Below are 23067 nucleotides of genomic sequence, written 5' to 3' on the forward strand. Positions count from 1 at the left end.
CAACCCCTCCCTCTTATCCTAGCCTTCCTCATTTTTAAAATCAAAGATCCAAACGCAATCCTATAGTTCCAACTTGCAAGCAATGTAACCGGATAATCCAGTTTCATTTTAGCAACTTGAATACGAAAATACAAATCAATTGAAATCATTGCCCAAAATAAAATAAAAAAGAAAGAAAAAAAAATACTAAAATTGGGGAAATAATAACAAAAATCAGTCTACAACCATCCTAGAAAGGAAAAAAAAAAAAAGAATTTTAATGGCAGATGCACTGCAATTTAGCTGCAGCACCCTTTCCAACAAGATTCAAGTAAAAGCTACATTTACCGTAAAACTAGTCGCAATATTGGACATCCCTTAGTATTGGTTGTAGGAGAGCTACAATCACATTTTCTTTTCCCAACTTCAACCCAACACAAGAAGAAAAGAGCCCCATCTTTTGACAAGAATGGGTGAAAAAATAAAAGAAATAGCTGGTGAAGAGGAACTGGGGAGAAGAAAGCAAGCTGACTGCCGAGGAACGAACACAAGTTGCTTCCCTGTGGATTCTGAGACAGCCGTTTCTTGTCATCGATAGTAAAATCCCGTGCTACAGATCTATGAGGCACTTCAGATTTTAAGAAATGGTGTTCAAGTCAGTGGTTGGTGGGAAGCAGAAACAAGCCTTCTCCAACAGCAATCCAAAAACGATAACCGAGTAACAATACATTTTCTTCCTGGACCGTCTTTATGCATAGTACATGTACAGGCTGTTTGCAGCAGCACAGGCAATTGAGTTTTCAGTTGGGTGCCAAGCTAGGTGGAGCAATTTTGTTGTGAAATCAAAAGAATTCCCATTGGCATCGACTGTTTGGCTTTCTGCTCCTGATATGAACATCCCAGCATTTTTTTAGTAGTAGTAAATTGAAATTCCGTGTCTAAAAGGCAAAAAAAATCGCAAAAACAATGGAAAGAAGACAAGTAAATCTTGACCTCGTCTTACAACACGTGTTATACTGCTCAGGGATCTGGTAGGCCTCGAAGGAGTCTGAACTTGTCTCCTAGAAGGGGAATACCAAAGTTTTTATGATTATTAACATTACAACATCATATCAACATCTGTCATATAACTGACATCTTTTTGGGAATGATACCTCATGGGATTTTTACTAGCTTCCAAAGTGGTTGCTTCAGTACTGCCCGCATCACAACCGAACACACGGAATAGATTGCTGGGATAACATTAACAGAACTTTTTAGATGCGATTCCGAAGGGAAACAAATATAATGACAAAATGAAACAAAAATCTGTGCAGACCTGTAAGAACCTGTTGCCAGTCGCCGACCATCCCCACTCAAGCAACACTCAAATTTATCAAAGATGGAATCATTTTCATATAAATCACATAGCTGGACACAATACAGAACAGAATAATCAGTTCTCCTACATATCAGAGAAGCAGAAATTTTGGGTAAAGTTTTATCTGAAGAAAAAAATTCACCTTTGGTCTTAAATACTCATGAACCTGGAAGGTAGAAACTGGACCCGAATCCATATTAATGTCCCATAACTGAAACCAAGTAAAAAGGATTTCAGTGAGAAAGACAAAGGCAATCTAAGTATACCAGGACCAAAGTTCAAATTTTATGTTCTCGACGGAAAATTGCAGGCAGCAGACATTCTCATGATATTTAGTATTTAATACACCCTAAGATAATTGTACAAAGCTTTCCAAGTGAGAACAAATGAAAACATGTACATAAGACATACATATATGTATAACAATGCAAAAAAGTATCAAATACTGAGCAGTGCACTAATTTCTGCATGACTGATATTACTTTATATACATACATACATACATACATATATATATATATATAAACTTGTCACGTTGCATCCAGTAAATATTTCTGTATAAAGGACAGTTCAACAAATTTAGCAATCCAATGAACCAAAATCAATTTTTAAGGTAAAAAAACTATTGTCAAATCACCAGTTAAATTAATCAAAAACCAATTGTTTAGCATCAAAAGTATATTGTCAATCAAAGCAAATCAATAACAGCAACAATCTTCAACACCTAAATCATGCAAAGGCTCGGATGAATCTAGGATTCCGGTGAGTCAAACCTCCAAATCTACCCAAGTTGTCAGTGACCATGACCTCCCCTATCATAGTACCATCTGCATTGGCAAAGATATCTGCACGAGCTCTCTTTCTTTTCGAAATAAAGAAATCTGCAAAAGCCCAAGATGGGACATTCCTACACCAATTATTTTGCTAAAGTTTAACCCTCTGACCACTAACTCCAAAGCAAATATGCCTGGAAGTATCATGCCACCCCCTCCTGATCACTTTCCAAACTCTAAACTATATGTACCCAATCTTCACAAATACTTATAAAATTAACTTTAATTTCCATTGACAAATTGTAATTTGTTTCAAGAAGAATAAACTAAATATAGTGAATTGTGACACCAAAAAAAAAAGTTGTTCTGATACGGAAGTACAGCGTCAAGACTTAAGGGCCTCTTAGGGTGCAAACGAACCGATCAAACAGGAATATTTTACTCCAACTGGGCTGAAAGACTCCATTGAGTTCAGGCTCAGATCAAGCACCAATTCTTGGCTCCTCTAGTTCAAACTTGGGCTCACCACTGTCTGGTGGCCAAGCTTGAGGAAGAAAAGCCCCAAGTCCCAAATCAATAAACAAGTAACATCCAGATCTGAAAACCTTAGAAAAGATTTCAGAAGCCAAATTTTCAAAATCAAATCATCATATCATGACATTACAAGTAACCTGAAAGATCATTGAAGAAAATAGTTCAAACAAGAATAGGATCAGAGAATTTCAGAGATATTTTATAGAAAAAATGACCAGATAATAAAAAGAATAATAAGATAGAAGACTAGGAGATAACGCTGTGAGGAAGAGAGGATTACTGGAATTCAACTGGCATTATCATTACCAAGCAATCATCAAAGAACGGGTTCATACACCTTTCCATCACCTCCTTTCTCTCTTATCTACTCTTTTCTCCCCATTGCACAATTTTCAGTCTCCCACCAACCAAGGAAGAAGGTTCTAACTCACAGTTGACTATATCTCCTCCCAATATTGTTATATTTATTTGATGATGGTGTAATAAACTTCAAAGAAATATAAAAATGTTCCCCCTTAATTTTAAAAAGTTATTTATTACATATATATAACATCTTTGACTAGAAATCACGACTGCACCAAGCAAAAGACTCGTCTTGCTCAAGCTTGTTCATTACAAAGTGAGCTTGAAAACTCAACTTGTGCTAGTACATTTATTTGGAGTAATGAGTTTGAAACGATTTTGAGCTGTTCATGAACAGTTTTTTTTTTAATTTATGGTGCTATGGCCAAAATAGGAACTTCAATTTGAACACTAGTCTAAAATCCTCCTTGAAAATTTATTAGCCAACAAAAAGTTTGATATATGTTAACCCCACGGGTAAACGAGTTGGCATAAGGTCTCTGGGTCATACCCAGGTGTCTTTTGTCCAATTCCTGGGAGCGTAAAAAAAAAAAATTCCTCCAAGCATTTACTATCCGTGGTTTTGGGGTGATCGCATGTATCCAAAGGATTAGGGGACACCCTCTGTTGTCCCAAAAATAAATAAATAAATAAGTATTTGCCAATATGTACAAAATTCCATGATAAGTTCCCTATTACATAGTAATCATTCATACAAAACTTTTAGTCTATTCCACACAACCGTTCACCTTATGAAGTCCGAATGCCTAAAGCATTCCAGTAGACATTTTTTTTCCATTAAAAAATCAACAACGAAAATTCAATGAAAAATAGAGGGACTTCAGAAAAATACAAGCTTAAAGATAGTTAAATCGTTTAAAGCTCTTTCAATTTAGTGGTAGATGGAACAAGGAAAGGAAATGCATTCATGCTAGTAGATGATATTACTCAGCATATGTGATAGTTAAAATAAAGAACGGTACTAGCATATTACGTGCAAATAATAAAAATAATAATAATTAAAAAAATAAAGAAAAACAAAGCTGGAGTTTTGAGCCAATTTATAAGAAAATGGCACTGTAATATTTCATCTTTTGAATCAATGCAGAACTGCTATTAAAAGAAAAGCTGTACTGTTACGCAGTAAGAACTTCAATCCAGTCCTACCAAAGGAAACGAACTTTAATTTGCGATCTCCTAATACAAGTTCTCACATCTACTTTCCATAAACGCAAAAAAGGGTGGTAGTTGACAGGTTCTCTGAGTACGCAGTCTTTATCCCGGCACCGGATGAGTGCCCTACAGGGGAGGCAGCAAAGCTTTTCCACAAGTATGTGGTGAAGTATTTTGAACTATCTACTTTTCATAGACGCAAAAAAGGGTATAAACAAGATAATCCATGTCAGTACTCTGTTCATGCAGTTATTATTGTTGTCAAATTCGTGAGTTTCAAATAGGGTCATTACCCAGTGTGGTCGTTTTCAACCAAGGTTGCTGGGAGATAGACTGAAAACAGACCTATCCTATTGCAATCAGGGTGGTCTCGTCAACTGAGGTTGCTGGAAAATAGGCTTGAAACGGACTTATCTTTGGGCATTATTTGCACAAAGTTGCTGCTTTTAGCATTGTACTTGTGTTCTCACACTTGAGAGTCAGTGCACCAACCAATCGTATTAAATATATATATATATAAGAAATAAAAACCCTATTCGTCAACATTGAGACCTTACGAAATTAAAGCGATTCAGATTTTTTTTAGGGTTTGCATGCATAGCAGGTGGCCGGGACAAAATTCAATGTGATGGAGGAGGGCCAAACCTCCTCCCCCAACCCGCCGGTGGGCTCTCCAAACCGGAATACATCCTTACCCACCTCTTGGTGCCGCATCAAATTTTAAGAACTTGCAGTATCACAGTGCAGTTCGTGGAACAAAGGTATCGATCAAAGAAGATGATGTCGCAGATGAAATTAATTATTGGTCTTCATCAGTGGTTGGCTATGTGATGGGGAAGAAACCCTATTATCATTACTTTAAATCTTATGTGGAAAAACGTTGGTCTAAGAATTTTACTCTGCTTTATCTTAAAGATGGATTTTTCCTAGTTCGATTCCATGATGATACAGATGTCACGAAGGTTTTGTCACGAATACATACATTTGAGGGAAGACCTATAATCCTCAAACGTTGGAGTAAGAATGTTAATCTCAAGAAGGAAGTGCTGGAAACGGTCCCAATTTGGTTGAAGATATGTGATCTCCCAGATCACTGCAGGAAAACACAAGTTGTTTCGTTGATCTGTTCATCGTTTGCCAAGCCAATATATATGGATGATACAGAAATTAATAGGGAGAAAGGTTGATATATTCGAGTTATGGTTGAAGTAGATGTCAAGGAAGAATTACTTGATACTATGGAGGTGGATATTCATGGGGTTGATTGTGTTCTTGAATTTGAATACGAATGGAAGCCGCAAATTTGTACACTCTGTCAGAAAATTGATCATGTTTCTGGTCATTGTCCTCAAAGAGATCTACAGACAAAGCCGAAGAAGAAAAAATTGGTGGATAAATGGGTAGTGAAACAGAAGGGAAAACTGGTGGTTCAAGATGTGGATGAGGTGCTTGAAGAAACGTCTCTAAGAGATAATACGGTTCATCAACCTATTATTTCCCTTCCAACTTCAAACACTTTTCAATTATTACAACAAGATGATGCAGAAGAGGAAATGGTTGCGGAGACACCTATTCCAGATCAATCAGTGGTTGTGGTAGAGGAGACCCTTATTGTGCATGTAATAGACAATATACCAGAGGAAGTGGTTGTAGAGACTCCAAGTGGGCAAGTTAATTCAAGAATTACAACAAGATGTTGTGATAGTAGAGACCCCCATATTGCAGGTTGAAATTTCCTCAAGACCACAAGCTAACAAAGGTAATATTCCAGAGGTGGTGCTGACTGATCCAAGTGCAGAACATTCTTGTGAGGGCATTGATAAATCTAAAGATGGATTATCTCCAAAAGTTACACAGAGTGAGCAAAAGCCCAAAACGAAATTTACTGCATCTCGGATTTCACCAATGGTTACTAGGAGTCAAGGGGGTGCTTCCCTACCCCACACCACTAAATGATCGCATCATGGAATGTGAGGGGCTTAAACAAGCCCAGGAGACAGAGAGGTTCGACAATGGATCAAAGCCAATGACCCTCATTTTGTCTGTCTTCAAGAAACAAGGGTGAGAAGACCCAATTTTGATGCTATTACAGAAAATATTAATAGGAGATGGAGTTGGATCCACAATTATAATTCTCATGTTTTAGGAAAACTTTGGATTGGCTGGGATCCAGTAATGTTCTCAGTTACTATGATAAATGAGATGGATCAATGTCTCCTTAAAGTCCATATTTTACAGACTGGGGAGGTTGTTTATTGTACTCCAGTTTACGTTTCTAATACAATTGCAGGTAGAAGAAGACTTTGGAGTCACTTAATTTCTCAGGCCTCAATTGTTATTGGCCCTTGGCTTGTGGTTGGTGACTGGAATGGTACAAGATTTCATTCAGACAAAAAAGGAGGTAAAAAGATTCCTCAAAGGGTTCTTGATGAGTTTAATGATTGTCTGCAGAAGGCTGGTTTATTTGAGATATTTGCCTCTAATGGTGATTGGACCTGGTGCAATAGACAAGGAAGCAACAGAAGAATTTTGGCAAAGCTTGATAGGGTGTTTACTAATGACCCATGGTTACAGATGTTTACTGGTACCAAAATCTCTTATTCAGCTTCTTCCTCCTCTGATCATTATGGAGTAATCATCAATATTTTTAGACAATTTGCAAGTGGTCCAAAGCCCTTCAAGATGTTAAAAATTTGGTGCTTACAAGAGGGTAGTTCTGAGGTGATTAAAAAAGCTTGGGAAGTTCCTATCATTGGGACTCCCTTTCATATACTTCTCAAAAAACTCAGAAATGTGAAGGTTGCTGTCAAAGCTTGGAATTTGAATTCATTTGGGAATATTGAAGAGAGGGTTCACAAGTCTAAACAGGCCTTAGAAGATGTTCAATTATCACTCCTTGATAATCCTACAAATTATTTATTTACAAAGGAGAACCAAGCTAAGGATGAGTACCATGATGCTCTATCTTCTCAAGAGATTCTATATGCTCAAAAGTCCAGAATTCATTGGCTCAAAGATAATGATCGATGTTCAGCCTTCTTTTATTCCAAGATGAAGCAGCACAATCAATTCAATGCAATTACATCTATGGAAGATCATACTGGACAGGTAAAAACTCAAACAGATGAGATAAGAAAGGTGTTTGTGGATTATTATCAAGGCTTGTTTCAAGAGAATAATACTGCTTGTGCATTTGAAGCTACTCCAAGACATATCTTAACTCTTGATGACAAATTGGTTGTAGATGCTCCTATAACAGATGAAGAGATCAAAGCTGTGCTTATGAATTTCAAACCAGATAAAGCCCCTGGTCCAGACGGCTTCCTAGCTAGGTTTTGTCATCATTTTGGTCTATTGTCCAACCTGAAGTTAGTGCAGCAGTTGAATATTTTTTCATTGAGGGTTCTATTCCAATTGGGGTGAGCAGTTCCTTCCTCACTTTGATACCTAAAGTAGGAAATGCAGTCAATCCTAAAGATTACAGGCCTATTGCTTTATGCAACCTCAGTTACAAAATTATCTCCAAAATTCTGGCTGCTAGACTGGCTTTGGTTCTTCCTAATTTGGTGGGATTGGAACAAAGTGCCTTTATTAAAGGCCGAAAAATTCAAGATGCAATCATTATGGGACACGAAATGGTTAGTGAATTTAAATCCAAACATCCTATCATGGCCTTAAAAATTGATATTACTAAGGCATTTGATTCAGTTTCTTAGAGTTTCCTCTTGAAGACTCTTATCACTTCTGGTTTCAGTCCTATTTGGATCAAATGGATTAGTAACCTTTTGCATTCCACTAGATACTCAATTCTTGTGAATGGATCTCCCACTGGTTTTATCCAACCTTCAAAAAGATTAAGGCAAGGATGCCCCCTTTCACCTCTGCTATTTACTTTGGTAGTTGATCAATTATCTCAGCTTATTAATACTTCTATTTCAGAGGGGAGACTTACATTGTCAAATACTGCCTTGAGAGCAAAATCCACATGTTGTCATACTTTTTTTGCTGATGATCTTTTGATTACTTGCAAAGCTTCAGTTTCGAATGCTAGAACACTTAAACATACTTTCAAGATTTTTGGGGATGCTGCTGGTCTTCATATCAATTATCAGAAAAGTAACGTGTTATCTTTTCCAAGTTTGCCAGAAGAAAGAGATCAATTTTGAACATGCTTCAATGCAAGGAGGATGTCTTTCCTTTCAAATATTTGGGGTTACCATTGAGTTCTACTGGTTTCAGAAAATTCCATTGTAATGCTCTTATTGATAAAATCTCCAAAAAGCTCTCTCATTGGAGTACTAAGCTGCTATCTACTGCAGGTAAAGCTGAGCTGATCAAGTCGGTTATTACTCCTACATGTCTTTACTGGTGCAGCGTTTTTCAACTTCCTATAGCAGTCATCAATCAAATTCAAAAGATGTGTAGAGATTTTGTTTGGGGAAGCAGGGAAAACATGAATAAACTTCATCTCTTGAGCTGGGATATAATGTGCAAGCCCAAAGATGAGGGAGGTTTGGGTATCAGGAAATTGAAAGATCTGCAGGTCACTTCTCAGTGTGTCTTGGCCTGGGATTTCCTTTTAAGCAAGGATAGGCTTTGGATATCTTGGTTTCATCACAGGTATACAACATCTTATAATTTTTGGGATGCTATTCCTAAGATTTCACATTCAATCTTGTGGAAGAACATGATTAATGTTAAGAGAAACTTTGCTTAATGCAATTCATTTCTCAATTGGTGATGGACAGTTCTTTAAAGCTATATCAGATCCTTGGTGTGAGGGGGCGACTTTATTGCAGAAATTTGGCTATAGAATTGTCAGAAGGTTGGGTTTCACATGGAATTCATCATTGTCGCAACTAATGATTGATGGTGGATGGAATTTTGAATTGTTACAGGAGGATATTTTTAAACCTATTAGAGATTATTTGTATACATTGACAATTCACTCTAGAACTGATAGGTTACTTTGGTATGGAGGAAATTTCACATTCAAAAATGTGTGGGAAAGCTGTAGGGTCATGAATCCAGAGGTTAATTGGTCTAAAATTTGCTGGGGCAAAGCTAGACCGAGGTGGTCAGTTAATGGTGTCTTTCTGTTCCAAGATAGACTACCGTCTATGTATAATTTGCAGAGAAGAAAGGTGCAGTTGGCTCCAAGATGTTCTCTTTGTTTACAAGGGATTGATACCAGAAATCATTTGTTTGTTCAATGTCCATTAGCAAGGAATTTCTGGAAATGGTTAGGAGACACTCTTGATTGGAGGACTAATTTTACTCTTTTGAATTTTGTTGACTTGGTTTTTGCAGCAGAGTAGCAAAATGGTTCACACTATGCTAGTTGCTGGGCTTTGGGGTATTTGGCAAGAGATAAATCGAAGACTTCGTGACCACAGTTCTAGGTCCACCTCTGAGGTGGCTCGACAAATTTTATATGAAGTTCTTGATGTTTATAATGTCCCTAAGGGGGACATTATTTAGCATTAATTGTTTACATTTCATTTCTTTTTCTGCAATAGGTTTTTCCATTTCTGCTTCATTCTGAGGGAATGCCCTCTGTGCGCCTGTAAATACTTTTTCTTTCTTTTATACAAACCCAATTATGAAAAAAAAAAATATATATATATATAAGAAATGTAAAGTTCCACAAGCACATGGACAGCATTCTATTACATGCCAACTCGTGTGTGCGTGGAAGAGAGTGTCACTTTCTCAACTCGTGTTTCTTCCAAAACATTCTCAATTCTAAATATGTTCAATTACCGTGATTAATATAGCATACACAGGTTTCTTGATAAAGACTAAAAACTAAGACAAGTCTTTGCACAGACTAACAGAATTACTATTGCCTTCCTGGATATAAAGCTTTAGCATCCATGAAAGAGTTGTGCTTAGAATTATCAGATGTTCCTTCAAAAACTCTTCATGTGATCTGTATTGGACATAACATGAGACTGAAACTGGCATGGGCATCAGATATGCATAGCATGTGTTTATAAATAACAAGAGAGAAAACTGGGAAAAACAGTCTTGAGTTTATGTATCTTCTTTGTTCCTTTTTTATTTTTATTTTTTATTTTTCTTTTTTCTCCAAGCCTGAATGCTATTCCCATATGCTATATTTGGTCAACTTTTTAGAAATAAAATATTTGCATTCACACTTCAGTTTACCCTAACACAGAAGAAAAACAAATGAATTCATGATGCCTCAATCTAAACTATACAATAATATTTCATAATGATCTAAAAGGACATTCAAATTTCTTGAAATGAAGTCCCCAAGTGTCTGTGCTACTTCAGGGCACTTAAGTAGCAAACGAATTCATGATGCCTCAACACAGAGCATGTGCTGCTGTCACTGATAGAACAATTTTACAACCTGGAGCTTTACATAACATAGAGTCGAGAACCAGGCCATTTGCCCAGGTGGTATAAACTCTCCTCCCCCCCCCCCCCCCAAAGGGCAAAGAAGAGGTGGGGGGTTTAAGCCACAAGTGGGGCAAAATTGTGTGGGTGTGCCTTTAGTTGTTTACCTAACCAAATATATATATATATTGTTGAGAAGTCAAAGAATTGAGATAAAACAAAAGTGAGATAATGGAAAAAGAAGCCGTGATGGGGGGGGAGTAGGGGAAAGATAAATGGGAAAATACTACACTCATTCGATAGCAGAATAAGTTGCATTGTTCTCTCTCTCTCTGTTATATTGTATATTAATGCAAAAAAGTGCATCTATATTCTCACTTCAGCCTACATCATAGATAATTGCAAACGGTTCAATATACTTTCATCTATACCTTATAGTGTTAGTGACGAGAAAAAATGTTGCATCGATAACTGGAGCTTGGGATTTCCATGGACAATTTTGTCCTAGAATACTGACTAAATTCCCAACCACCAAATAAAATTTGGTTCCCTAGAACATCTAAAACAGGAGACCACATGCCTAAGGCTCTAAACAATTTGACATAAAAAAATAAGAAAATCTGAGTTAAAAGAACCCAGGGCCAAAAAATAATTTCTTTTATTGAGATGTCTACCAATGGCAGATTTCCTCTTCCAGATGGCAAATAAAAAAATAAAAAGAAAAGAAATAATGGCTGCACAAACACACAACAATATCTACATTTGAATTTCAAAATATAGACATGCAGTGAAGGACTCATGCAATTTCATATTAGTTTCATTCACCTATACGGAGTTGTATTTTTGGCTAGACTCGTAACTCGTGCTTCTAAAATTTCAACGTATACTTATAAAATTCTATTTTTTTCCCTAGAATATAAAATATTTTTGGCAACTTAATGCCCGGGACACCAAAAGATAGAGCATTTCCAACTCCAGAAACTTGACGGGGGCAAATGTCAAGCTCAAGCAAAAGTAGCAGTTATCATTCAGTAAGTCCAAATAAAATTGCAACATAAACCGATATTACAGCACTGACACAGCTTGATCACAAAATCTAAACTTCTTCCAAGATCCTGGAAGCTGAACTTAGTGGGTGTTTGGGATTGCTTCTCTACGATTCAAAAGCACTTTCCTTACAAAAAATTGCGGTCCAGTGTTTGGTGGAAAAAAAAAAAAGCGCTTAGAGGTGGTAGAGGTTAGGTCAAAAAAGCGCATTTAAGTGAAGTTAGGAATTGTAGCTTTTAAAATTGTGTTAGAGATAGAGGTTTATCTTTTTAGGTAACCAATTTTTTTTAGACAATGAAATCCCTTTATATTTTTTATAAATACAATTTTGACCCTACTAGAAATAAATACCAAACAATATCCTAGTTATTCAGGGATTCTGTAACAAACGAATATCCTAGTTTATTCTAGGACTCTCCAACCACCTTCCATTTATATTTTAGTACTAAATACAAATTCTATATCATAAACAAAATATGTGATATTTAAAAAAAAAAAAGAATACAACTTGATATTTATAAAGTATTGAACTCAATGAAATTTTATAATATTTAATATTAGAGAATTAACAAAATTTTAGTTAAAGGGTAATATAGTAAAATTAGTAATAGAAGTGCTTTAAGCAACATTATTACCAAATAAATTTAAAAGTGTTTCAAGTATAAAAAGTGCTTTATTAACTGCGTTTTATTGACAGCAAATTTATAACAGCTCTATTAATAAAAGCGCTTTCAACATTCTAACAGCAATCCCAATCGGGCTCTTAATCTAAAATGAAGATCCCATCCAAAAAGTCTACAGATTGTGTTTTACAGACATAACGGTTTCGATCCTACTAAGTAAAAGGAATTTTAATCGAGGATACAATAAAATTCCAATCCCCAGATTCTAAAAAAGATTGAAACTTATGGGACTTCTGTTAACTTATGGTCTATTTATGTGGACTCAGGAACTCATGTTGCTGCATAAGTGCGTCTAGGTAGAGGTTTTGTCTAATCCCCGAGTCTTTGGTTATTGACAAAATAGTCAAATTTTCCCAATTAGGAATGAAAAATGAAGTTTTTAAGCAAAACTACTTTCCATACATGGATGCTCGGAATCATTTTGAACCCATGGACAGATATGGGAAGTACAAAACTTGGAGAGAACAAGGCATGTGTTCTATTTCTTATTTAGTCAATTTTGGTGGGGAAGTATCCGAAGTATATATCTAACACAAGCCGTGCCAATTCCCAAGTTACATAGACACGTTGACATGTTATTGCAAAATAGTTTTTGGTGTACTTTTTGTACATTCAGCCATGCCTGTTATTACTTATTAAAAGGGAAAAAAGATAAATTCCGAGAAAATGTCATATTCAAACATTATGATTCCCGTATGCCACATATATACACAGTCATTTTGCTATTTCAGCATCTTACCAAACAAACATGTATAGTATCTTTATCAAGGTTGTTAGGATCGATGAGGGGTCCATAGAATCGTGATTGAAGGATCAGAACTCAAACTAACTTTCCAAATCAAATATCTTCGATATAAGGAGAAAACAAGGCTAAACAACCAATATGAGAACAAAATCAATTAACATTAAAAGATACTAAGACATGTGGCAAACACTTGAAACAATTTCTCGATTTCCTCTATACAAAAGTCAGCATAACAATCAAGCAGAATCTCATAGAAGAAATTGAAGTAAAGCCTAAACAAATAGAAAAAGGGAACATAGAAATAGAGAGAGAAAAGTATTTGTCTGAGCAATTTAGTTGAAAAGTTTACTTTTTGGTTCAGAAAAAGAACAAAACAAAGAAAGAACGGCGAAAAAAGTCACTTGTTTTTGTTTCAGAATGGACAAAGAATAGGCAGGAAAATAGAGTTCATTATGTTTCTTGTTTTGAAAAAAGAAAGAAGAATAGAGAAAAATAGAGGAAATTTTTGAAGTTTTCAGTCATACCTTTGAAATTCATTATGCGTTGTGTCTCTAATTTTTATTTTTTTGTTTTAATGCAATTAGGCTAAAGAGTTGAGCTTTATATTTAAAATAATTACATTAATTTTCCCCAAATGGGTTGGATGCCCAATTAAATTTAGAAGAAAAGCAAAACAACACGATTTAGTAGGATCAGTAGGATCGTGCGATCCCATGTGATTCTACGATCCTACTTCCGATTATACCGATCCCATGCAATTCTACGATCCTACTTCCGATTATACCGATCCTACTGCAATTCTACTTCCCAACAATTTTCATGTGATCCAGATCGATTAGGCAATTTGGAATTGTAGGATTGTAAGATTCTACAATACCGATCGGGATTTTAACTACCATGATTTTTATGAAGGAAATGTAGACTACATATTGTTGTTATTATGGCATCATAAGAGAGTCAAAAGTCCCACACACATGCCTCACTCCAGACTCCAAATCACAAGCATCTAGCAGTGTAAAGTACCAAATATAAATCTCAAGTTCATGGCTAATATAACATTCGAACCTTAAGAGTCATGTAATCACGACTAAGTATATATCTTCCTTCCTTCCCAAATTTAATATCTGAAATTGAGGCTATTATCTCGGTAAAAAAAGATCTTGAAGCAGGTGCCTCTGGTTCCTCAAACCTGTATGCAAAGGACATCATCATTTGATCCAAACCAATTGCATTCAAAATAATTTAAATGTTCAGACTGGGAACTCAAAATGCTAATGCTACTTCTTTTATTTATTTATCTACGTTTCTTTTTCTTTATTTTTTCCCCCATTTTTTCTCTTCTTCTTCTTCTTCGTCTTCTTCTTCTTCTTCTTCCTTCTTTTTCTTTTATTCTTATTATTATTTGTGTGTGCGTGTGTGGGTGCGTGTGTGTGGGGAGGAAAGGGGATAGAATCAGGCCAGCATGTCTCTAAATTTCTTTCAGCTTTGTTTTCTCAAGGGCAGATGCAATACAGGAATAACTAAATCAGGACAAAAGCCACCAAAACACTTACAATTTAGAATGTGTATCACACAAAGCTGATTGCCGCAAATCAATAAGACGGATCGATCCTTTTGAACTACTATATGCTAGCGTGTTACAATGAGTAGGATGAAACTCCGCTGACGTTATCACCTCTGCCATAACAAATAAATTACTGTTTTAAAGCACAAATATGTAGTAAATCAAACAAATAGGTCACATCTAAAAAAAATGTATACAGATAGGAAATCAGGATTGTAAAGAAATTCATTGAGGGGCAGTTCCGGAAATCACTGGGTTGCCTATATTTACAATTTTACAGTACTGCAGAAAACAACTCCAACAGCTTCATAGGAAATTGCGGTTAAGGTTGGGCATTTCAAATACTCTATTAATATCATATTCAAGGGAATAGTGTCCGATTAATGTCATCAGGAAAAAAAAAAAGGTTTGACATGATTTTAGCTGCCCTGACAGTCCTCATATCCTGTAACAAGCAGAATAAAATCACCAACATGGAGAAAGATAAATGTTTTATTAACAAATATGTGAATGACAGTAAGAATATGAGCACCATATGCACCCACTGCACCAAGAAGTAGAACCCTACTTCATAAAACCAGAATCTGCTGAACAAGTCCATCTTTGTTTTTTTTCCATTGGCAAGAAACCACACACCAATTTGTCCCTACGGGGATTCGAACCCTTACCTACCACTCTGTAGAGGAGATAGAAACCAAACATAGAACGAAAAAGAAAAAGAAAGCCAGAGACATCAATAGAATGTTAATCATACCAGTTAGATCCTCCATGTTTGCAGGCTTCACGTCAACAATATTAAAGCTCTGATTGCTAATTTCCAAATTCCAAAGGTTTATTCGCAGGTCATCAGCTGATATAAACGTTTCTCCATCACTAGAAATTGAGATAGAGAGAGTCAGAAAAAATATCTAAAATTATATTATAGATCAGTAGCAGACAAGATATCAGTCTTCTTTGGCTGTTAAAAATTATACATCAAGTCTATAAAACAGTGTGAGCAAAAAATAAAAAAAGGAAGACAGTTACCACACATAATCCAGAAAGAATAATCCCAAAACAAGGTTTTTACCCACTTGTTCTGTATCAGAGGGTACTTTCGAATTCAGATTTAGCCAGATCCACTCACAAAATAAAAATAAAAACAAAAAAACAACCATGTTTTAAAATTATTGAACAGTCAAACTTTGAACATGTTAAAAAAAAAAAAAAAAAAAAAGGCCAAGTCACCATGTTTGTTCTCCTAAGATGAATGATATTTAGTGGCCCAAGTATAAAATACATAAACAAAAGTGATAAAAACAATAAAGAGAGCCACCATGGACCACTTCAGCCAGGTTTCTTTTCGTACATATGGAAAAATCTTCTTTTAGTCTCTCCATATATAGACAGCTAACCTTCTCACAAATTTAGACAAATAAACAAAAACTCAAGCATGAGTACACAGTTTTTCAGTAAGAAACTAGAGGTTTTTCATTTTTATGATCTTAAAGAAAGACAGAAACGTGAAAATTAAACATTTCATCACAAAATTCTCTGTTTTACTTGTCCTAGACGTGCATCTGTACATGTCTGTAAAATTAACATGTACAAGTAATATGTAAACATCTTTTTAACTATCATCTACTCCTGACAAAGTGGTGGTGATGGTGGACATTTAGATTTTCATTATTTCTATTATTTTTCTTCTTTTGTATGTGTATAGTGAATGTGTCTGAGAAAGGGAGGAGTGTTCAGTCTACATATAGCCCATGCCATGAAGCCACTAGCAGCTAAATTAAGCTTCTTATCAAGCCATCCCACATGTTGGGGCAGGAAACACACATCCTATGTTTTCATACTTGGATATAAATTCCCTCACCCGCATACCACCAAGATAAATACCGTCCTGTCTTCTCACAGTACGTCAAATTAGGCCCCATCCGAACAGCCAAAGAGTATGCCTTCAGTCAACTATAAATACATATTTATTGAAACAATCCAGTTAAATCAATCCACGTTACAGACATCCTCTCCCACCTTTTTGCACCTTCAGCTACAAGGCTTGATCACTAATAATGCATTTCAAAGCGCTGCACCAATTTTTTATAAAAATACTATCGCTAGTTAAAAAAACACTTTAATACATGTATCTTAATTCTTTAGTCATAGATCATATGCAAAGAATATGAGGAAGAAAACGGAGTAAGAGTAATAATATGCAAAGAATATATCAGAGCACCACTACTTCAAGGTCAAGAAACAACCAAATATAAAAAAGATTGAAGCAACAAGTTACGAACAATCAAATTCTATTGGAGAGAGACAAAAACACACACTCTTCAACAAAGTATGGATCTCCACCTGTTATTTGAAATTGAATTGATATGGTAGTCATGTGCATGAGCATATACCCTTCTACATCTGGCCATGAGGCTGGTCTCTTGACTAGTTACCTGCAGATAGTACATTGTAAGTGCCACGTGGATTCATACGTAGGTAGTTTTATTTCCCCTCTTTTTCAAGCATGGAAGCAAGAGAGTGAACTTAAAGACTAAATGAAACAAATAAACATTGTTGCCTAATTAGATTGCAGATTAACATTTTTTTAATAAATTTACAGGTAAAAATATACATACATGGATTATTATTAACAAAAGGGGAAAAGGTTTCGCCTATCATTACTCTTAACAAAAAGAAAGTTCAAACATATGTACATATGTATTTACAAGAAAAAACAAGAAACTGTTAACGTGATCATTTAACTCAATAGAACAAAGCTTATGCTAATGGAAAGACTGCAGATTCAATCCATGCACCTTGCATCAAAAGTTATGCCTCAATTATCAGTCAAGGCGAGGGATCACAAGTACAACTAGTCATACCTCTGTGCTTCCTTTTTGTGTTTTTTTTTTCCATTTTTCCTTATAGTGCTCAAGTGCACTTCTCACAACATGATCAGGTTAATTCAGCCACATTTGAAATGACAAAATTTGAAGATACTGACCTTTACAAATTACATATTATTTAACCTCTTTTTTCTGGGTCATTATTTAACCATTGTCATTGTAAGAATTCAAATAGCTTAGGTTGTGTACAACTACCACGGGTAAGCGTAGCGATTGAACACCCTCTGCTGGGAATGAAAAGTCATTGCTCGAATAACTGGAAGATCTATCTGAATATCCTCCATTGGCAACATATGGTCTAGGGCTAGAAGAGACACTTGAATTGGCACTAGCTCCATTTCCAACAGCTTTGGAAGGGTCAATGTTCATGTCAGATATTTTCTTGACCTTCTTTTCTTGGACCTGCGTTATTCAAACATGAAAGTAGTGTACAAGTCAGCAAGTGCAGGGAAAAACCATCCATAACACACAGAACTGTTGAACAAATTTACTTACTTCAAATAGTAATCAATGTGAAGACATTCTTTCAACTAGAATAAACTAAAATACAAAATTAGAAACAGGCAAAGCTGGCTCAAAGTTGTTGCCCAACCACTCTAATAGAGGGCAACTCTGCAAAGAGCATATTGGCCTTCCTCATATTATGAGATTTTGCAATAATCTTCAAAACATATTCGTAATTCAACTTATTTAAACTAAGCAACACCTCAAAGACCAATCAATGGGTTAGCACACTTGATGGCAACACAGGGCATCACTCTTAGAGAACATCTCAACTCAAAGTCTCAAAAACTTTAAGGATTCATGCTCATAAACTGTACCAGGGTCTTACATATGCCGCCTATCAACCACAACAGCAGAACCTTCCTTGTTTCCCTATATTTGAGGCCATCTGCATAACAGATACGAGATGCAGAAACCAACAGTCTCTTCTAAAAACCACCTGTTCCAAATACTATTTTATATTGATTTTGAATAGCTTAAATATAATCATACTAATTTTAGAATTTCCGATGTAATGAAAGGGGCCTGATAGATAGAGGGTAACGTGTCCTTTCTTATGCTGAATAGGTAATAACTTGCAATGTGCAACTGGAAAATAGACATTCCATTACATTAAAATAAACACTTATCAAAAAAAATAAAATAAAATTCTGGGCATTGTAGCATACGAGATCTATCAAAAAAAAATTACATACAACAAGAGTATAACAAATTTTGAACAGATAGACTGAAATTGATTATAATTCATCAATATATCCACAGTTTACAGAACATATATCGCAGGGGGAGATAAAAAAATAAAAATAAAAAAATAAAAACCCAACCCTACTGTGCAGGCCTCTACTGGGTGAAATATAATTGCAATCCGATGTTCCATACAAAGAAAATACACCAATTCAGTACCTGAAAGTTGTATGGTGGGTTGGGGGTAGCTGAAGATATATACAGTAATTACTACCACGTAATATACAAATCAAATATTAAAAAAGATTCAAAAGGCTCTAAAAAAAATTATTTTCCCACCTTCCAGAATTTTATGGTTTTATCATTAGTAGATAGAAGAAATAGGGCGCCATTAGCTGTTTGGCACCATCTGATCTTGTTGATTTTCTCCTCAATCTCCAAGCTCTTGAGATAATCAAACTGAAGGCAGAAAGATGCAAAGGCGGAATGAATAAAAACAACCAAATCCAAGAAGCAAAAAGGATTGGTGAAAATGAATACCTCAGGTTCGTGGCTCTGAAACTCAGTTTTATAACGGAACTCTGGATGTCTACTAATTGGATAATCAATCATCTCCAGATCCCGTCGACTCCCACCATGCTATTACAAAGGAAGAAAGTATTACTATATTGCAACAAACAAAAAGCAATAAGAAAATATAAGTATGTCCAGATTTGCTAAAAAATCCACAAGAGCTGAACATAACGCACATCCTTTGTATCAGTCCTTTCAAATAAAACCACCCTGCCACCACGGTCACCAGTAGCAAGATGATCACCGGTTTTATCAAATTCAATTGCAGAAATGATATCAACTGCAAAATAAAGAAATAACATTCAAAGAAAATAGATTAGTGAATCCAGTTATAAGCCTGCTCAGATACACTAAGAAATGATAGCTTCACTACAATACTTGGCTACCATATTACCACAAATCAGCAATTATTTTGCATCTGCTGCCATCATGCAATGTTCTCAGAACTTTAATGGTATATACCTCTAAGGCTCCAACACATGCATAGACATACAATCAAAGAGACAGCTACACACGGAGAGGTATACGGTGAAGGGCGGAGGGGGAGTGCCCGACTTTTCCACGTTTGTAAATCATAAATCATTATTATTATTCCCAGGATTTCTAATTTTCTACCAACTAATTGATTTCCTAGTCATAACTACCATGAAACTAGTTGTCAAATGATTTATGCAATAGGGGCACCAAATTGGCTTATGCAGCCATATATACAGTGCTGTGCACCAACTAGAAGTTCACTAAAACAATATAGATTACATTTATGTAGCATAGTATAGATGGAAAGCAAAATGCCCTGCCAATAATTGACTGAAACCATGTAATCATCTGTGTAATCAACCTTCAATGTCGCATAACAGAATGAATCACCTTTTACTGTCTTTTTTATTATCATTTATTCTTTTACGAGCATAATTGGATCAGCATGTGACTGTATTTCTTGTTCCAGCCTGTAGAGTGTGGACAGCACTTGATCAGCATGACCAACTCTAGCACACAATCAAAGTCCAGCAAAGATCCCAACTGATGGATCAACACTCAAGGATTTTTCACAGCTAGTATTCCACCAACTTTCCAAGAGAATGCCAACTTGAACTCTTTGATCATATAAATTCTCAAACACCTAGAGCGAAGATCTTTTTGTTTCTTTTAATCTAGAAAATGCCTATACCACCCATAAAATTCTATATTTTCACTACCCCAAAGTCCAAAGTTGCCAGTTGTGATCAAAATGCTGACTCAGCCTGCTTCTATTACAAACCAGCAAGTTAGAGATGTTCTACTACAAACCAGCAAGTTATTCTTCCGCACATTCTTCAACAAGCTAGATTCTAGAAAACAACATCCTGTTGGAAATACTAATTCCCACTCTGTTCAACAAAGACAAGGCTATGGAAACCACAAAATGTGACTCATCACCAATGTTACTTTGGTGCACATCAGCCCCCAATAATCATGGAACATTGCCAAAGTCATTTTTAAAAAATGATATTTCAGAATAAACGGTATAAATATGAGGTGGTAGAAACTAATTGAAAAGCAAAAATAGCAGGGAAACAAAGTTTGTCAATATTATCTAGGCTTCAAGAGTAAAACATGGAGCCCGTTTCTTTGAAGGGTCCAAGATACCTCGTTTATGGGTTTTTAGAATGAAGCATCAAGTTGGTGACAAGACGAGCGTGGAAACAAAAGGCACTTATCTTTGGAAGGTCCAATAGTGTGGCCGTTCAGGGAGCAGAAAACCAATTGGCATAAGCGGCATAACACTAGCCATTGTAACGGAAATCTGACGAAGCGTGATATCTAATGCAACACTTAAGATACAAAATCAAGAAAAACATGAAAAGTTCACGTGATTATGTTTCAAACTTGTAAGACTCCCAATCAATCATTTTTTTTTTTTTTTAAGTAGATTCTCAATCAATCATAAAAGCAACTGAAAATCATTATAAAGCAATTGTCCACAGTGATGACAATGCACCAGACCCTACATTGGTGTCCATATTATCTTTATTTTGCCAAAGTTTGCTGTCAAAGCTCGCATACATTTAACCTTGAAACCAATTATTTAATGAGCTAAAAGAAAATTTATTTCACCTCAGAAATCTATACAGTGAGAAGATAAGGTAAGCCATTACTCCATCAACTATAATACTCCCCGCCATCTTTTTTTTTTTTTTTTTTTTTTCCCCTCTAAACTAGTGTACTAATTAATAATGCTTCATAGCCGAACTATTTCTTCTAAAAAATAATCACTTCCACTCACGTCATGAAACCAATCGTCCTGTCTCTTCTCCTTTTCTTCCCTCTTATGTAATGTAAATAGGAAAACATGCTGCAGGCAACCTGCTGCTAACAATGTTACTCAGTGTCTTGTAAATAGCAGGACCATTGTTTAACCAACCTGTTAAACATCTAAACCATAACATGTGCATAACTCTCCCCTTTGAATAGGACTATGTACAAGGTAGGTTAGCGTATTATCTGCTAGAATGCTATAAAAATACTTGTAAAATCTATTTACACCCATCCACACACACATACACGGGAATAAACAAAGGAAACATGCACCACTGAATAACCAATATTTGTTGCCACTTGACTGGCGAAACAATTTCTTTGTAATTCAGTGAACACAATGCATTTGAGCAACAAAGTCCTACCACACTATTTAAGGAAGTGGTACATAATTATAGAAATCCAAATTAGGTTCTATCATATCAAACATTCAAAACTTGAAAAGACAGATTCTGATACCAATACAAGTTTATGCAATTAAAGTCAATATAAAAAACTAGCACTAACTCTTTCGAGTAGTGAAATACTGTTCATTCTATTCGATTGATTAAAACACTATGGGTGCATCAACATAACAAGCATAGCAATATCAAATCCACATCCAAATCTTCACTATTTTTCCTAATCGCCAATAAATCAACTAATCATTCGACAATCAAGATCTAAAAAACAAATCAAAATCACATAACAAACCCTAATCATAACATATACACCAATAAGATTGTGGATCCAAAGTGACTCGAGGCAGTATCAGTATGGGTACCTTCTTGAACTTCTTCACCGGCCGTCCGTTCGCCGAAGACCTGAGAGAATTTCCACTCGAGCGGCGGCGGTGGGCCCGCCGGAGCTGCCGCGACCTCTCCATCGCCACCGTTGTTCATTTTTCAACGGACCAATCAACGGCCAAATATACCGCCAAATCAGCTAAAATCGAATCACTGCATCAAGCGATCGGTCTAGGTTTGGAGCATTCGTTAGAAGATCGCAGCTTCAGAATCGCCAAGAAATGCATGAAAAATGTTAGCTACAGATTCAACCATTCCAAGTCGAAATAACAACAGCGGACATGAACATCGATTTGGATTTTCTTTCTCCTATCTCTTACTTTCTCTCTCCTCTCTCTCTCTCTCTCTCTCTCTCTCTCTCCTAGTGCGGGGATAAAAATGGGATTTGGAGTGGTAAACCGTTCTTTGCCCTCGGAGAAACAGAACACTGTTCTCAATCTGTCTAAGCTCTTTCAATAATAGATTCTCTCTATCCTCTTTTTATAATTTTTGGTTATATGATACAATTACCAATATAGTAGTAGCATCTTTATTCCGAAAGAAAAATAATAATAATAAATAAATAAATAAATAAAATTAGTCAAGGTGTCAATTTGATCTCCAACGTCGGTAACTTAAGTGTTAATCGATTTATTCAAAAGTTAAAGTTGTCGTCTTTTTCTTGGCATGACAGTCAGTCTTTGATACTAATTACGATGTTTATCCAAAAAAAATTAAGTTGTTGGACAGACCCATTCATTTATACCTAATATTTCTTCCATTCAAATTCAATGTG

General features: G+C 35.8%; 1 protein-coding gene across 2 annotated transcripts; it reads right to left on the minus strand.

The window, feature by feature from the left end:
* Positions 1-163: 163 nt before the first annotated feature.
* On the minus strand, positions 164-22756 carry LOC132286065 (serine/threonine protein phosphatase 2A 55 kDa regulatory subunit B beta isoform-like). 2 transcript variants are annotated; one of them, XM_059788319.1, is made up of 14 exons: positions 22271-22756; positions 19389-19492; positions 19180-19278; positions 18979-19098; positions 17647-17853; positions 16907-16998; positions 15321-15439; positions 14556-14679; positions 14068-14191; positions 1482-1550; positions 1298-1389; positions 1134-1211; positions 973-1040; positions 164-864 (listed from the first exon to the last, which is right to left on the minus strand). In XM_059788319.1, the coding sequence occupies exons 1-14, from the start codon at positions 22386-22388 to the stop codon at positions 728-730; spliced, it is 1551 nt and encodes a 516-aa protein (XP_059644302.1). In that variant the 5' UTR covers positions 22389-22756; the 3' UTR covers positions 164-727. The 2 variants fall into 2 exon arrangements, with proteins under 2 accessions (XP_059644302.1, XP_059644301.1); XM_059788318.1 differs by having other exon boundaries at positions 17644-17853.
* Positions 22757-23067: the final 311 nt, after the last annotated feature.

This window comes from Cornus florida, unplaced genomic scaffold (genome assembly GCF_030987335.1).
Source record: "Cornus florida cultivar Cherokee Brave unplaced genomic scaffold, ASM3098733v1 CherokeeBrave_3.0.0_Hap2_Chr11, whole genome shotgun sequence".
NCBI classification, from domain to species: domain Eukaryota; kingdom Viridiplantae; phylum Streptophyta; class Magnoliopsida; order Cornales; family Cornaceae; genus Cornus; species Cornus florida.

Bases quoted from the DNA above. Each gene is read 5' to 3' on its own strand.
- LOC132286065 (XM_059788318.1), bottom strand. From the start codon at position 22,388: ATGAACAACGGTGGCGATGGAGAGGTCGCGGCAGCTCCGGCGGGCCCA. The intron at 19,279-19,388 runs GTGCGTTATGTT...CCTTTGTAATAG, and splicing joins AAAGGACTGATACAAAGGAT to CATGGTGGGAGTCGACGGGA. The intron at 1,551-14,067 runs GTTCGAATGTTA...ACTTGGTTTCAG, and splicing joins GTGATTACATGACTCTTAAG to TTATGGGACATTAATATGGA.